We start from the raw sequence: 17,931 nt of genomic DNA on the forward strand, positions 1-17,931 counted from the left end.
TGAAACACACAGAACACTGATTTAATACTGAGTGAATGGAAAACTGAATGTTTGTTTTTAGGCAAACCAGCATACTTTTAAGATAACAGGGCCATTGCTGAACAACTCTCAACTTGTACTGCACAGACGTGACAGCTGCAGCAGGCCAGCTTGCAACCCCAGGAAATGGGAAGGGCATGAAACTGGTTAATGTTGAACAGAACAAATTCACGTTAAACAAAAATCAAAGAACCACATCCTGAAAAAGCAGTTAGCTTAACTGAAATCATTCTCTCTTTTCACAGGGCTCAATGAGTGAAATATTTTATGTTAAGAAATGGTGACCTACAACAACATTCCCATCCTATCAGCATGGATAGCTGAATCCAAAGTACTCACTACACTGCTTTCATATGCCTCCGTGCCTTCTGTTGCCAAGTCTATCTGGCCAAACAGGTGCTGTGCTGTTTGGTTTGAAGTGCTCAGCCACACAGAGAAACCCCCGTGCCGCTTCAAAATAGAGAGCTGTTTTAGAAATGAGCCCAAGAAAATGAAAGAGCATTAGAGCCTCATAGTCTTACAAGAACTGCAGAAACCTTCCCCCGATCTTTCTCTGTTCATTAAAATTTGGTATTGTCTAGAAGGTCATTTTCAAAATACATGTAGACTGAATGTTTGAATCTAAGCCTGGGGCTAAATTAAATTTCAGGTTTAACTCAGTTTTATCAGGACTGAAACTTCAGGCTCTTCAAGATATTTCATTTGGCTCTCTGCATCAGTTGTGAACTTCTGCCATGGTAAGAAAGTCTCCAGAAATCACTGTTTCTGCATGGAATTTGCCACCATATTAGATTGGATCCAGACAAGGTTACTGAAAATGAACTGTAACCTGGAACCAAACCTGAGACATTGGTGCAGGTCCAGGGAATCTGGAGCAGAGTCCTGAGAAAGAACAGGGGAGAAGGGACAGGAATAATGGAATAATCTGAAGCTAATTTGAGTCCAAGTCAAATCAGGGCTTAAATTGCCTTCTATTCACACCAAAACAGATCCAATAAAATGAAAACAGCTGCAGGTATAAAATTAGCATATCTTAGGAGGGAAAAGGTCATGTTTAGCAAGCTTAATTATGTTTTTTAGGATTAAAAATCAATTTTAAAAGAACAGTACTTGGCTGGATAACATGAAGGCTGTTGACTTATGATTAAAGTATTCGAGTTTTATTACCTGAAAAAACAATATTATATTCCATATTAGTCCAAGTACCAGAGAGGAATTTCCATCTGCTATTTCTGCTGCATCAATGCTAACAAGCTTTACCTGTAGAAGAGATAATAAATTCAGAGACAAAGTCAGATGAACCAACATAAATACAAAAATATACACTGGCTTGGACTGAGACCATTGGATATATCTGGAACACTTTCATCATTGACCAACCAGCCAACTGTAAGATTAAAATCTCTTTTAATGATAATGTGCCTTGATCACAGACACTCCGCTCATGGAGCTTTCAGCTCAAGCCTTCCAAACCTCTAGCAAAGTCTGCAGAACAGCAGTGAGCTCATTTGTACATTTAAGATTACAAATATATTTCATCTGTACAAATATGGATAAAGATAGTGTCCTCGCTGGTGGATCTAATTTGTAACAAGCAGAGGGCAGGCATATACCTCCTCCTTCCTCTTTCTAAATTGTGACAGATTGGCTGGAATGCACATTAAACCTGAGGAAAAGGATAGGACTGAAGCCATTTCTCTTAAAAAAATTGAAATCATAGTAAGAACTGCTCACTTCTGTTTTGCTATGCATCTCCCTTCTCCTTGCTTATATCACTTTACACTGCTTGTCAAAGAGTTCTGATGAAATCAGGTAGCAGGAGATAGGTTTGCATAATCCAAGCAAACTCTAGCATTTCCTACATTGAAGTTTCTTGCACATAATAACAACAGAATGTTATTCTCTTAGACAAAACAAACTTGTTTTTGGCAAAGCTCATGAAGGAAAGAGGAAGCAAGGAAGCTGTCAGTACTGTACGTGGCACTCAGGGCCCAGAATACAGCCCATTTATCATTTATTTAGAAATTCCATACATGATGAATCACTTCACAGAGCTTTACCCTGCTGCCCCATTTCCACAGAAGCATACACTGATGGGTTCCACCCGCTCTGGTTTAATATCTAACCCTGAAGGTCTTGGCAGCTGTGGCTTCTTGCCAGCACTTTCATCACTACCTCTCACTAAGTTTGGTTAAACTGAAAAATGGAGAGCAGAATAGCTTTTTATCTAGTGGTTTGCACAACAGTTTTTGATCCCAGCAAGAAGACAACTCTGGCTGCCATATTTCAAGGCTCAGATTTTCTTATCAGCTGCAAAGTAATTGGCACAGAAAAGCTTTAAAAGCATTAAAAGTTTAAAGTTTTAAAAACTTGGTGCATTTTAAGAATTGTCCGAAATGAGCATTCATCCTTAGACTGTTCTGTGATGGTCCTGTTCTCTTACTACTGCTTATGTTTGTCACCTGTCCCAGCTGAGCTAATTGCTACAAGCTACCAGCTGCTTACTCTTAAGGAAACAAGAAAAAAATAGAAAAGTATTTGTTTTGGCAGAGCTAATTTGAAGGCTGCCTGTGTCCAAGGCTTTGCCTGCCTGGCCTTGTTCAGTGAAGTTCTGGATTGTCACCTTGTGAGGTCTTGGCAATTAGACCTGCTTCAGCTGCAGCTCTGCAATGTGTTGACATCAACAGAAAGAAAAAACCTCATCTGCTAGCAGGCCTTAGCTGGCTTTGTGTGAAAAGCATAATCTTGCAGACTGTTGAGAAATTTAAGAACACGTAAGATATTTCTTAACAATTCTATAGCAGGCCATGTAGACCTACACATTTAGGGCCAGATCAGCCCCCACTGGAGGACTGCAACATCTGGAAGACATAAGACAACTTTCTGACCTTTCACATCCTCTTCTGAGGAACAGGATGAAACCTTCAAAATCTATGAAGCTGAAATATATTCACTAATGTTTCGCATCGTACTCATTCCTGCACTGGTGCTCCAGTGACCCTCCAGTCTGATGAGTACTACCACAGGATCTCTGGAGCAAGAATTAAGCACATTAAAAGAAAGCAGCAAGGTGGCATTAGTCACTGATACGGCACTCTCTGTGAGGCAGGGTTTTGTCCCTACACACACACACAAGTCTGCGAAGCTTAACCCTCCTTTATTTATACCCTGGAGTTAATAGGATCATCAGTTACATTTTATCCTAAACAATATTGTAGAGAAGTTGCAGAAGTTTATCTCAGCTGTTAGGTGAAAGATCTTTCAGTACAACAAGCAGCTGTAATTCTTTGTGGGTATGTTACACTTTTCTCTTCCTTATTCTGAAAAATCTGAGTATACCATATAAATAAGCTGTTATATGGCTGAGGACTTCTCTTGACACCATTACATAGCTTTGCAAGAGCAGAGAGCTTTTAAGACACAGGTCACATTGAGAACGCTTTGGAAGAAAGCTCTAATGGGAGAGATCCAAAAAGGACTGAATCATTCTGAGCTACAGGGTCTGATCTTGCTTGTTTCCTTCCAGCTGTGTCAGTTTTTAGGAAGTGATGTTGCAGTACTACTAAACTAAGAGGAAAGTTATATCCTTACAAGCTTTTGATTCCTGGAATCATGCATTTATCTCATGTTCTCAGATTTAATTTTCTCTTGCCTTTGACTCATGATCAGCTGCTGCAGCAATTTACCAGATAAATACATGATTTGTAATACTGCAAGTATTTCTGATAAAAGGAAAGAAAGCCATCTACCTTCAAAGTAATTGAAATAACGCCTCTAATACTCAGTTCATAAAGACTACTTGCATTTCTTTTAATTTCCTTTTAATATTGGATTCCTGGTCCTTTAATCCTATTGAACCTTTACATTATGAAATGAACAAATAACCCTTGTTTTAGACTCTGTAGGTGTTCTCTTTGTGCATTTTTACGTGGCTTTTTAACCTTCCTGCTAAGGTAAATTGCAGTGTGAAAAAAAAAGCAGTACATTCTTACGTATATGCCATGCATCACTCTAGTTGCAATTACAACAACTACAATTTGTGACATACATCCAGAGAAGAGATTAAGAGCTGCCTTTAGAAATACTCACATTGCTGTCCTCCAGGAACTTAAGTGCTTTGGCTATGTTGTTTAAACGAAAAATGCGATGGCTTGAAGATTTGTATTCATGCATCTAAAAAAAATAAGCCAAAAAGTGTTTAAAAATGGTGGAATTATTCACCCCTTCACAAAAAGCATTAAAAAAACAGCAAACACAGAGGCAAATCAAACTGAGGAAGTAAAAGTAATGCCATCTTCTCTGATCAGAAAGTGCTTCAACTATACAATTGGCCCCAGCTGCTGCAAAACACAGTTAGCAACCCATTTTCCTGCTCTCTAGATATTACATTTCTCCTCAACCAGGAGGTTGATTGTTTATGTAATCAACCCCAACCACGTTCAGTAACAGGACCCAATTTACCCAAAAAAAAAATCATAACACATACATTTTTTGTCTTAAATTAAATTGTATCATTCTATTTAGGAAGCATGAGCAGTTTTGCTAGCAGGCACAGGCAGGTGGGAGCAACAACCTTCATTCTGGCAGAGATGAAACAGATTTGTTGCATGGCTGCTTCCCTGCAATTTCATGTTGGCACACTGCTTTTATCATGTATGCAGGAAGACCCAGCTGCCAACACAAGTCTGGCCTCCCTCACTGACCTTCCAGCACACAGATCAGTGATTGTCACAATGTGTCTCCCCTCCAATTCCTTTCCATGCTGCTTTCAAAGCTTTCTATGTGAATGCAGACAGAAACAGTGCTGCTTCTGCTACAGCCCAAACTGCATGAATATTAAAAAATAGGTGGTTCTGAACATATGACCACAATGAGCATTCTTTCTCCAGCAAATTTATCTTTCCTTGATAACATGGCTTGAGCAAACTTGAAACAGAGTATGTGAACATTAACATATCCAAGCCTTAAAAAACCTTAAAAAAAATCCTTAAAAAAAAAAGGAACACTTACAATGATTGCACACCACTCATATTTCATGGTTACAGATTTCCTTCAGATTTAAATTACAGCTCAGGACACCAGCTTGTAACATAAAGAAATAACGACATAATTGCTGAAATACTTCTTATTGTATGCAAGACATGGGAACAAATCCTCCCTAATTATTTGAATGTCAATATAGTGTTACTTCCAATGTGTGGAGCTCCAAAATACGTAGGTTTCTCTTCCTTGCATACATACCAGTTTTTGTCCTGACAGGACTTCCAGTAGTGCCATCAAGATTTTCCCATCTTGTATATCCATAAACAAATCTCTCACTTTCAGAGGAGGTTTGCACTGTGAAGTAAAGAAATGAGGTAGCTTTAAAACAGCCCTACTTGGTGAGTCACCATTACTACAGAGAATTGGAAGGAGAATTTTACAAGACAGAGATACTAGAAATAAATCTCAGCCTGTAGGAAGAAACTGATGACTCTTCTTCACATCAGTGGCAATTCTGCCTTTAAGAGAAATAAGATAAAACTGAGATCAGACAAGGACTTATCCCAGATCTCATTCCTGTCTCCTCTGTAATGTTCCTGGTGGTGCCATTCTATATCCCACTATTTTCTAAGCACTTTAAATAGCAGTGTATTGTGTTTTCTTCTCAGCAAACTCCTCCAAAGAGAGCCATCTCTCCACTTCACTGAGGTGTCATGCTGTGTGCTGTGAGGCATACAACAAAGTCAATGCTGCCCTTAGGAGCAGTCTCAGCTGCAGCAGTGATGCTTCCTTCATTCAGATGTCACTTGCACCTGTGTCTCTTAAGAACCAAGTTATTTTATTTCTGATTGGGCAGTGTTTCATTAAATGCTGCTTCTGGCAAAATGAGGCTGTACGTTTTTATCACTAGTCTTTAATCTAGACAAGAGTACTAAGGTCAATGCTCCATGCTGAAAGGAAGAAAAGTAACATTCATTTCAAGATTTAAAAAGCTTTGGGTTTGAAGCTTTCAGACTTCTCATTCACTCCTAACAAAATCAAGAACCACCAGAACTCGTAGGATGTAGACTGCCCCCAACTGTCCCATTACCAGAGCCATCTCCTCTCAAAAGATGACCCAAATGGGATGGCATGCACTAAGAGGACACACACTGTGCCAGAAGTTTCCTAAAAAGGTATACAAGGAGGCCTTCAGTGCTGCCTATAAAAGAAGTTAACCTCTCTGCATACAGAAGTGCCTCTTAGAGGATAAAGGCAGAAGCCATCTCCCCTCCCTTAGAAGGTGTCCCTATGGAATCATCTGTAATTAGAAATAGCTTTAGCAATGTTCTCATTATTTACATGGATGTGTTTGTTATGCTAGTTTCAGAAAAGAAATAAAATAATAATGTAGCAGTAAACTTTTGCCCTTTCTTCAGAGAAGCACTTTTCTTTATTGAATCAGAGAGGAAAAAAAAATTGTATGCGCTCCAGAGAAAACAATTCACCTACCCACAAAATTTCTAAGACTTCACATGTTTGGCACAGACGAGTTAACAGCTCCCTACAGCCATTTCATGATCTAATTCCTTTTGTAAATGAAAGACCTTTTCCACAGTTACATACTTGACAAACCTTTCTGACAACTTCCAAATTTAAAGCTCCAGAGCCTAATTCCCAAAGGAATCACTCACAAAGCATTGTCTTCAAGTTGAGAAACCTTTGGGAGCAATTGATTGTTCAAACATTGCCAGCTGGCCTTATTCTGATTTTCTGGAGAGAGTGAAGATCCTTTTATTCCTTCAGTAACATTCACTGCGTAGTAGTGGACTTAAGCAACTCTTCATGTGATGCTTTTCTTCTACAAAACCTTTTTGCTTTACTGTGTTTGAAGCGCAGTCTCTTCACAAGAAGCACACAATCCAGGGAAAACCCTTCTCTGGATGTCTAACTGCTCATGAGAATTAGTACTTACCTACTACCAACAGGAACAACAAATTGGCTTCAACAGTCATATTACCATCTGATTAAGAAATAATTATGCTTCAAAAATATGGGATGTCCAAGAATTAGTTCTCCAACGTAATTGGATATGTTAAGATCACAACATGCAGGCTTTTGGAAATCGAACAGCAAGTAATTAATCTTTCCCATCTGGAGATCTGGGACAAAGCCAGGTTCTGAGGACTGATCTGTCTTTGGCCACTATGCCTCAGATACTCAAACTTCCAGTCTTGGGGAACACACAGCAACCATCCGTTCAGAGCAGCCTAAACCACAACTGATTTTATGTGGCTGTGTGGGGTTCTACAGGAACATGCAGTCAGTAGCAATGAAGACACAAAGGTATCTGAGATGACCTACAGCCAGCCAAGAGTTCATTGAACCTGAAAAGAAATTTTCATTTATACGGAAACATGTTTCCAGCTTCCTCTCATTCTTCTACAAATCTCTCGATACGCACAGAAGTTCTCTGATGACAAATTGTAACTATTTCAAAATATGTTCATGTAGTCTGCTTCCTACTGTGCCCTCGTATCTCAGTATAAAGACAGTCAGTCTTACCTTTCCCAAATGTAGGTTTATCCATCTTGTAAAGGTCCTCTTCTGTACATTTTCCCGTTCCACTACAAATATCAGAAACAAAACACAGCACTTAAGTTTCCAGAACACAGCACACTTATAGGAAACTTCAAAAACTTATGCACAAAAGAAGTCAGAATTCATTGGAGGCCTGCAAACAAAACAAATATATCCCATAACAGGAGACATAAGGACTTCATCCAGGCATGAGCTATGCACTCGTAGATGCATTCTAAACAACGTAGGAAAAAGGTTCTCTTAGTTTTGCAGTCTTCAATGTAGCTTTCGAGAACTGAGTTTTAACATGCTGTGCACAGCTCTCCAGTGATGTTAGACTCTGAGCCGGTGGTTTGACCCTTCAATTTATGGGATTATTGTCCTGACACCCACATGCAAATTGGGCTGATGTGGATTCCAATGTGCTTAACCTTAACTTACAAGCACAAGGAAACTGGATCATGTTAGTTAACCCAACAATTTGGTCTTCAATCTTATGAATTGAAAAGTTGCCTAAAAACTCATCTTCCCCAATCTTCTATGTAGTGAATTTCAAATTAAAAATAAAAAATCAGAAAATTCTCTACACTGATTAATCATTTTATTTGTATTGCAGTAAGACGAGAAGCACTTGTAACTTGCCAGAAGAGCTGTATGCTGGGAGCTGTACAAATAGCTCTTGTGCCAGCTGAAGAGTTTTTAATCACATGTGCCATTTCCTGAATCCATTTCCATAGCAAACTACAGCAAGAGTGCAAGGGGAATCATATTTCTGATTAATCTTCTAAAATAAAAGAGTTAAGCATAAATTTTAAATAAATGAAGTAGACTGACGAAGTGATATTTCATTTTAGAGACAATTATTCTCAAGTGGTTCTCCAATTTCACTAGAATTAAGGAAATCTGGCAATTTATAAACAAGAAACATTAAAACTAGTTATATGCTGTATTTCAGTCTACACATAGAGCATGTATTCTAAAATCTTTTTGTGTTTCCTCAGCCATGCAAAAATAGCTAACCCGTCTACTGAGAAGTCACATTCTGTAGAAGTCTGGTTTGTTTTTATTGGTCAGCCTAATTATAGGCTAAGTAGCAGCTTCTGTAAATCAAATTTTAATCTTGTTCTTTTTGATCATTTTAACTGAAGGGTCAGCAGCCTCTAATCATACATATAATTGTTTTCCTTATTTTGATGTATTGGAATAGAGCTTTCAGCATGAATTACATCTATAACTGATGGCCACTTGGGCCTTCGAGGTCCTCTTATTCCTGTAAAACCTGATTTTATGTAAGATGGTTTAAAAAAGTCATTACCCTTTAAGTGCTTTAGAAAACATGGAAAATGCCAAACTAATTATTGCTGTTGGCTTTTCTTTTAAAATAACTTAGAAGAATCTGCACAGATTTGAAACAGTTCTCTACAAATTCAACTGTAAATTATATTAGGGTTCTAGAATATCTGTAAAAATACCCACAGCATTTACTACCTACAAATCTCAAAGTACAATAAACCATGAGATGGGTCATGTTCTTCTTGGGCTTCTCTCCCTTCAGCATCTCAATCCCCGAGCTGCCTCTCCATGCACTCACACACACCCATGTTGGTTCAGAAGTGCCACGTGTCATGCGGAGTCAAGAGTGTAACTTCAACAACTGATCTGTTAAAATTAACTTTGGAGGGTCAGCAGACGTTAAAGTTAAGCCAGATCTGTCCCCAGCTGTGTTGCTTTTTGTTTAAATATATGTGTTGGTGAAAAGAGGCAGGCAGTGCAGCAGGAAACTGGGCTGCGTTTGGGACTCCTGGGTGTCAGGGAGGTTGCCTTACCAAATGGGATGGCTAGACAGATGTCCAGTGTCCACCAAAATTGAAAAGGAAACACAGAAAGGTACACAGAAGCAAAAATACGTCTTCTAAAGCATTTTCTAATTTCTACAGAGGCTTGGTTTCAGCCAAGTCCTATTTTCACCAAGCACTTTGACAATTTCTATTTTCAGGGTAAATAAGGATGCAAGTGACAGCCGTGTTTACCTAGATTGTCTGTACAACAGAGGACACTGTGGCTCCTAATTTTGCTGCAGAACTTCTCCCATCGGTGTAAATTAGAGCTGCAAATATGCCTGAAAGGATGGGCAAGCCAAGCTGGTATTACTGCTTCAGGAAGTTCACACACCAAAAAATAAACCAGGCACACACAGGAGAGCACTTATGTATATATACAGATTCTAAAACTACTCAGCAAACCTTTCAAAAGCAAACAGGCTGCTTCCAATAAGAACGATGACTCCAGAACAGGCACTGGTTCTGTACTACTTTAAAGGAATAGTAACTGAATGGGGAGGAGGAAAGGGGAGAAAACTTGTTTCTAAAATCTCTAAGGCAGACAAACCCCTAATGCAGGCCATCTGCTTGCCCATGGAGTTAATGGGAAAAGTCCAGTGCAGGTATTTACTGATGTGTTCCTTTAAGTGCTATTCTTCTCCAGCTTTGCAGACCTCCCAGTTCTGATGCAGCCCCTCCTCTCTGTGGCCTTTTCATTTGTGAGGATTGTGGAGACTCTATAAACTTTATATAGTTTCTATAAATTAAATGGGATCATTTTTTCTCCTTCACACCTACTTTTGTATAGAAGTGAAGAAAATCAAGTCTGAAGTTCGTATGCTGTTGTATACAGTCTACTGAAACTGCACTGGGTTTACTGGGCAGCTAGAGAGCAATAACACCATTATAAAAGAATAATTACACACGCCATATGGCTGGTCTGCACGCAAATCCAGTGCATTATGCTGGAAAAGGAGGATGCCTACTGCGAAGGTTGGAGGCAAGGATGTAATGTTAGAAAGCAGTAAAAAGTTAAGAACTGCTATTTCAGTTATACTCTGCTCATATCTTGACATAAGATACATAAGAGTTTGTCATAAGAGACAAACATAGATGAGGAATTTTGACCACCACACTGAAATTAGGCCTTCCATACTCTTCCAATAAACCAAAATGCAGCACACTTTCACAGTAGAAGCCACGGTTTTGCAGAGGCATGTGATTTTACTGAAGGACAGAGGCTCTGGGAAAGATGCAATATATGAAATTGTCCCACACCCACATCATCAGTAAGCAGTAGCCACTGCAGAGCCATCTCACATCCTTTGTGATTTAAGAGATATCAGTACAACATGCTCACCCCAATGAGTTTGCAAAAAAATAGACACAAAAATATGTACTCTGGTTTGTCAAACCAAATGGAAAACATTATTAATTTGTCACAGAGCAAAACCAAGCTCTTAAAAGACCTCTTGAGCAAACTCAAGGCTAAGTTGATATGGACAAGAGAATTAGGCTGGTTCCCTTTGTGGCACTATTTCCCACTAGCCTAGGAATTCCTCAGGCATATACTGCTGATGTCATTATGTCATTTCTTCCTTCTTCAAGTCTTCTCAAAGGCCACTGCTGTTGCAATACCTAAAAGAAGCCAATCCCAGTTGCTACGTTCGATAGCAAATTGGAGATAGCAAACAATGATTTGCTTTTAAATACTATTTATTATGGTATTATATAACTAGTTAGGAAAAATCCTTGGAGGCACACCACCACAGGGCTGGGCACATGACGGAACCAAGAAATGTGGAAACTGATTCGAGTGCAACTCTTGTCAGTGTGCAGTTATATAGCTTCAAAAAATTGCTTGATTTGCATGTATGATATTACTCCTAAAGCAAAGCAGCAGGTCATTTAAATTTGTTTTCAAACCTATTAGCATTTAATTCAGGATATTGTCAGCAGAAGACATTCAAACCTACATAACAAGCTGGCTTTTAGATTCACTTGCTACTTACCTAGAAGATATCTTGTTAACTACCAGTGTTATAACACGCACAGAAGCCTTTTTTCTCCTTCCTACTGTGAGGTTATAACCACTACAGAAACAAGATCTAGCTGTTATTAATATTAGGCAAGTTTTCAAGAGGGAAATGGTGGTGCTGGCCACGTAACTGCTGGCTGCCGTTGGCTCCAGACACAATAACTTTCTTGGAAAATCATCCCATGTCCACCTTATCAGCAACCAATGCCTACCGCACAGCCAGCTCTTAGATTTTATGGCTCTGGAGCTAGCAGAGTTATCTGCCAACACCACAGATCAGGAGAAAGTAGCACTTCTAGTTACACAACAACAACAAAAACAGCAAATATACAATATTTAAATACCACACTCCAAAATGAAACACGTGGCTCAGATACTCTCGGCCTAGGGAAATAGAATACCAATTCCTTTCCTTCCACCTTCCCCACCTCCAAAATCCAGCTCACACAGCCAAGCTCACACAGCCAAGCAATCAATAAGCCTCTAAAAAGAACATTTAGAACAATCTACTTTCGAACCACCCAAACTCTAGACCTCCAAATAAAATGAGAGCTGGATTTTAAACAGGGCTGCATGGTGTTCCTACACAGTGACGCAGCCTAGGTACTGCCCATTACTAATCATCATTGAGGTGAACCAGTATTCATGTTTTCTCTGCACACATAGTGTTCAAGAAGGAAACCAGACTGATATCTTCAAAAACGCATTTTACCTACAACTTCTCATTTGCTGCCAACAATGTGTGAAACTTTCTTGTACCACTACCCAGCCTTGAACATTGATAAGTGCTTCCAGACATGAAAGCCCGTGTTGTTTTTACACATAATGATAAGGCTGCTAGCAACAGCATTAGCTGAAGAGAATTTCCTGGGTTTTTGTTTCAATTTGGTGCCTTGATCGTTGTGGAGATGCAGACTGATAGCACTGAGTAGCCAGGTTGAACGTCTCCCAAATCACCAAATCCAGTGCGATGTCCAACCAAGATCTGCCTCAGTAAGTTTCTGTACAACAAGCATCTGAGACACATGAATCCTACCTAGCATGGCATTCTATTTTTTGCAAGAAATTTCATGCGTCATAAGGGCTGTGGCATTATTTACAATAAGCAGTCAGACACTACATACAGGATGATGATGTTAGATACAGGATGTTGCAGAGCTGCATGATGCAGGGCAGGGAGAAGTGCAATTAGAGTTTCTACCTGTGACTGGTTCATCCAACCTCAGAGTTACAATAAACACACTGAACCACGTAATCTCCATTATGTATTTTTACAAGAGGATGAAAAAAAACAGCCCACAATGTGACTTAACACAACATGCAGGAAAAACATTCCTCTTAGGTCTATAAAATGCAGTTACACTGCCCAGTAGTACTCAGTACTTACAAGGAAATCTCCGTATTTGTAGAAGTGCAAATTTTAATGGCATAATCAAAGCATAAGGAATAATTTTATCCAAATTGCCCACAAAGTTCATTTTATAAGCTTCTGAATTCCTGAGAATTGTATATTTTCCTTGCGCTTATGAATCCCCCAAACAGCTTAGAGGATTAATTTTTTTTCTTTTTGATCTATATAGGGGTTGAAGGCTTTGTGTGTACCATATGCCAATTTGACGTAATTTGGAGCACATGAAATATTAAATCTTAAAAATTCTAGTTTTCTAAGGGAAACATTAACTATACTGTATAACATAAAACTGCTCTCAAGTTACCTCCTATGAAACAGGGCCTCCAAACCTTCCAGATGAAGTTGTTAAGTTAATTGTTTGTTGAAACTGACCCATTTATTAGGATCCTTATTAAATTTCTATGGCAGGCATTGAAAGCTTGAGGCTTTTTCTTCCATCAAAGTTGCAAATTCCCAGCCTTACTGGTTTAAAGTTCTTTAAAACTCAGGTTAGTGCTGCGGAATACAAACCTCACAGGGTCCCAGGCATGACGTTTTCATTAGCTGCAGCTAAAAGGGTTTCTTTTGGAGTTCAATTTCTGATAATAGCAAAATATTTACTACTGCAGTCAGTGTATTAGGATTACATACACCAAACAAATATTACAGGATGAATAGACCTCTAAAAAACTCTTAGTACTTCAATCCTCCCAGTGTCTGAGACAGATGTTCCTCTTACCAAAGCATTAGGTAGATGAATTTACTTGTAAATTCTACTAGGTTCTGGAAGAGAAATCCCACATAAAATATTACTATCAGAGCTGATAAAATGGCTTCCAATGAGAGGGACTTATATTTCCCTCATGAAAAGTAATTTGATGGTGACAGATGGTAAAGATTCCTCTCCCCCCATCCTTCAGCCACAAAGTAAACATCTTTGTTCTGATGACTTCTCATATGCATGGAAAATGTTATTGAACAGATTACAGAATTTTTCATTTACTTACTAGGAATATTCTCATCAAACAAAATTTGACATTTTAAAAAAAAAAAAAAAAAAAAAAAAAGATACAGTTTTGTTCTGAACATTCTGAGTGAAATAAACATCAGCATTTACTGGGAATGTTACTGGACCCCACTAAGTAGTAATAAAGCTAAATTCAATGGCTTTGGAATTGATCTAACAAGTGATTTAATCATTGATCAGGCAAAGTGTTCTCAGACTGCGCACACCACCTGTTCTGTTATACTATATGCTGTACAAGGAGCTTAGTACCTCCTTCTGTACATGAAAATAAGCAGGATTTGCTATTACCAGCAATGGCCATAAGGAACAATGCACATTTACAACAGCTTGATTTGAGAGTTTCTTCTGGCTTAGAGTTCACTGTAACCTCCTGCATTGGCTGTACTGGAATCAGGTTTTACAAATATTTCCTGAGACTATTAAAGTTTCTTGGGAGTATTTAGGCTCCCATCTCCACAGCAGGCAGAATCTCCAACCCTCTGCCACTGCCAGCATGCTGAGCTCTGCTTTGAAAGGAAATGGTTTGAAAGGAAGTTATTGGAAATTAACTTCAGTTTCAACCTCTTCTTACAACATTTCCACCTACTTAAGGATACCAGGTCTGATTCTCTTCCCCTGCTCAAAGAAATATCAGGAGCATCCTCTTGAAAGGGTCATCATTGGCACCACTGCACTCAGCCTGGTTGGTACAAGTTAACTTTCTCTTGTCAGGGGAACAATTCTTGAATCAAATTCTTACCAACGTGGTTTTAGCAGCATTGGCACAACTGTTTCCCTCCTGCTGACATGGAAAAGATCACTCATTATCCATGTTAGTATCTGCACCAGCAGAGCTAACAACTAGATAACATGCTAAATCAAAGATCTCAGTGCTCATCCCACAGCGCCTAAGAAAAAAACAACAGCGGCTTCCAGAAACCATCCTATCTCAACCAAGTATGAGCTACTCACAAAGTCCAGTCCTGCTGCATCTCCACTGCTCTGCATTATTTTTTGTGGCAAATCTAGAAAGTCTAGATAGTAAAACATTCCTTATTATTAATGCTTTTTTCCTTTCAGAGAGGAAAAATATCCTTTTGGCTCTTAATTTTGTTGAAACATCAAAAGCAATAAGATATTCTGTTTCACATTAGCTTCAACAGCAGTGCTAAAGCCTGAATAATTTGAGATGAGCAAAGAAGCCCAACAAAACCCACACTGTGAGTCAGGGTTGCTTGGCATTCAGAGTCAAACTAGCAGCAGAGTGCCCAGATTCTCACCGCTTCCTACACTCATCAGATAGCATTAAAAGGTTGGTGATTAACTACTTGAGTGCATTTGAGAATATAGTATTTGCACTTGTGAGCAGAAGGAACAAACACAGGAGACCAGCAATATATCCAGTTTCAAACAGGAGCCCAGGGCAGCTTCCCAAGGTGCTTCACAGGAGTTAGTCCAACACAGAATTTCAAATCATGCAATTAATGGCCAAGACCTTCAAAGAACTATAGTTTGGAACAGAAGGGCTGAGGAGACAACTGGCAGAGACATCTAATTGCGTCTGAAATTTGCCTTAGAAATGTGCCTGAAATCTGTCCTTAGAAGACAGCAGTTTCATTTTCTAAAATTGAGCAAGGAAACTGCAAACAGAGTTTGACACAGAACAATTTTGGAGATGCCATGAAATCATAAAGAACTGCCTGTTTGGTGCTTGTGACTGCTGGATCTAACTTTTCTGCTTCTCCTGCTGCACCCAAACAATCTGGGGACATTAAGCAGCCAGCATATATCCAAACCAAGAAATGCTCACGATGTCTTCTCAAAAGGACCCAGCACTAAAAGAGGTTCAAGAAGTCAAAACTTAATTCCTTACATGCAGTACTGCAAAACAGAATTTAAAGCTAGGAAGGGTAATCCACTGCACATGCCACCAAAACATTGCTATCCTCAAGAAAAGGAGAGGCTTTGGATGGATCTCCATAGCAGAAAATGTGAATTAATCACACTGCATCCTGCCTTCCACTTTTTCATCCTGTTGATGTCTGCCATCAAAGCTACTAAGCAACACAGCAGAAACAGAGTGAGGAAAATGGCGGTCAGATGAATATTAGAAACAAACAGAAAAACATGCAGCTCTAAGATCAAAGGCTTGAAGAGATTTATGGAGCTTAATATTAACTAGCACCAAATCCTGTGGCTTTAGAGGAATAAGCAGATGCTTTGTCCATCGTGGGCCAGACATACAATCTGAAGGAGAGGATATGGAACAGCTCTTGGAGACATGGACAGAAAAATGAAACCAAAAATATCATGTAAGAGATTGGAGGTGCACTGTAATGTGCTGTCTTGCAGAGCAAGCAATGATCACTTAAAAATGAATGAAGGTAGAGTGTGAGCTACTAAAATTAGATTAAAATGGCTAAAAAGATGAACTACAGAAGAGGTCCTTTTTGAGATGCACTGCAGATTGCAAGAGGTGAGGTATGCTTCAAGAGAAGTACACCTGCATTTCCAGGGAAAGGGTGCTTGCTGCGGAAGTTGGTCAAGGATGCCAAAAATAACATTTGTAATTCTCTATTTTTTCAACTCTTTTTCCAAAATTCAATGACAACACTGCAGAAACTATGAAAACTCATACCTTCTTTTTCATGCCCCACAGGAAACATCCACAGAGAAGAAAATGAAAACATTTAAAATAATTTAACATTAATTTCCAACCATATGTTTATGTTATGTTATATTCACAGATATTTCCAGATGTTTCCAGATTTAGAATTTAACAGACAGGCACTCCGGATGTACAGTATTACTCATTGCAGGACAAACTTGTTACAAAACACGGTCACTACTCTGCTATACTTTCTCTGTTTGCACAGTATCTTCAATCCAAGCTATGATCCTCCTTATCAGAGTTTCACATCCTTGGGGACAAGACATAGCACCATTTCCCATTACTAAGAAGAAAATGAGAGCACAAAGAACTTCAGGGACAAACATTTTTTCCCTAAGGAAGAAATAAATTGAGCAAGACCAGAATGGCCAGGACAGGTCTAGCTTAATTTGCAGGTGTTGAATACCAGAAGGGGGAGGCTCACAGCAGATCTGTGATGGAACATAAGCAGGGAACAGGGCACTGTCAGAGGAGTGCCAGTTACTTATCACACATGCATCAAACCCTTCCTTTAATACATCTAGTGGTGCATCACACTTTTCCAAGAGGCAAGGAGAAAAAAAACTTATGGAAAGAACATGTATTTTGTTGCTTTGAACTGTGTTCAACATGCATAACGTTCCCTCCTGAGATGGATTTAAGCGATATACTTCAAAATGGAAAGTAGGCCATTTTATTTGCTCAGAGGAGAGGTAATTAGACATTACAAATAAAGGCAGGCCTTCAAATATATGTCACACTCTATAGCACAAGAGGATTAAAAATACTTTGAAAAGAGAGAGAGCTTCTGTTAGAGGGCCCACAGAGTTTCTGCAGCCCTTTGAATCATGTCTTCTTTTATTTTCCTTTTAACACCAATTCCTGCCAGCTTCCTGGTGCTCTCAGCCACTCCCTGAAGCTATCAGTGAATAAGAAGGAACAGTTCAGGCACAGCCTGCTCAGTGCCACTTCACTCCCCAGCTGCATGGTACAGAACTGTTGTTTCACATACCCTTTAATTCAGTTCAGATCAGCACTGCCAATAAGAAGCTTAGCAAACATTTTGGCCAGCACAAGGGAGGGCATCAAAGCAGCTTTCTGGCAGCAGGACTGGCCTACTGTGTACATGAATCCTTCACTTGGGGGCACTTATTGTCTAAACACCATCAGATAAGGTCCCTGTCTCGCTAGTACTGCTTCTATACTACCTTGTATTTCTTGCCTCCAGCCAGAACAACAGGATTCTGCTCACTGTATGTTTCTTATACTTCTTATCCATTGCCATCAAACTATGAAGGTTGTGCAATGGGAATAACATAGAGCATGAAGACTGACAACATTCCTATTGCTGTAGGAGGCAGAAGAGCTTGCATCAATATGCATCCATTCTGCCTACTTCTCCTGCTGTAAGTGGCATATCTGCCACTTTCAGCACAGAGGACTGCT

The 17,931-nt window shown here is 39.3% G+C and overlaps 1 protein-coding gene across 1 annotated transcript in view; it reads right to left on the reverse strand.

The window, feature by feature from the left end:
* Positions 1–17,931, reverse strand: part of CLMN (calmin) — a 71,805-nt gene that overhangs the window by 15,619 nt on the left and 38,255 nt on the right. The window contains exons 2-5 of the mRNA XM_052692510.1: positions 7,567–7,628; positions 5,281–5,376; positions 4,129–4,212; positions 1,207–1,299 (exon numbers count right to left, since the gene is read on the reverse strand). Coding sequence (XP_052548470.1) covers positions 1,207–1,299; positions 4,129–4,212; positions 5,281–5,376; positions 7,567–7,628 — 335 coding nt within the window. The remainder of the gene's footprint in view (positions 1–1,206; positions 1,300–4,128; positions 4,213–5,280; positions 5,377–7,566; positions 7,629–17,931) is intronic.

This window comes from Tympanuchus pallidicinctus, unplaced genomic scaffold (assembly GCF_026119805.1).
Source record: "Tympanuchus pallidicinctus isolate F22 unplaced genomic scaffold, pur_lepc_1.0 scaffold3, whole genome shotgun sequence".
Classification (NCBI taxonomy): Eukaryota; Metazoa; Chordata; class Aves; order Galliformes; family Phasianidae; genus Tympanuchus; species Tympanuchus pallidicinctus.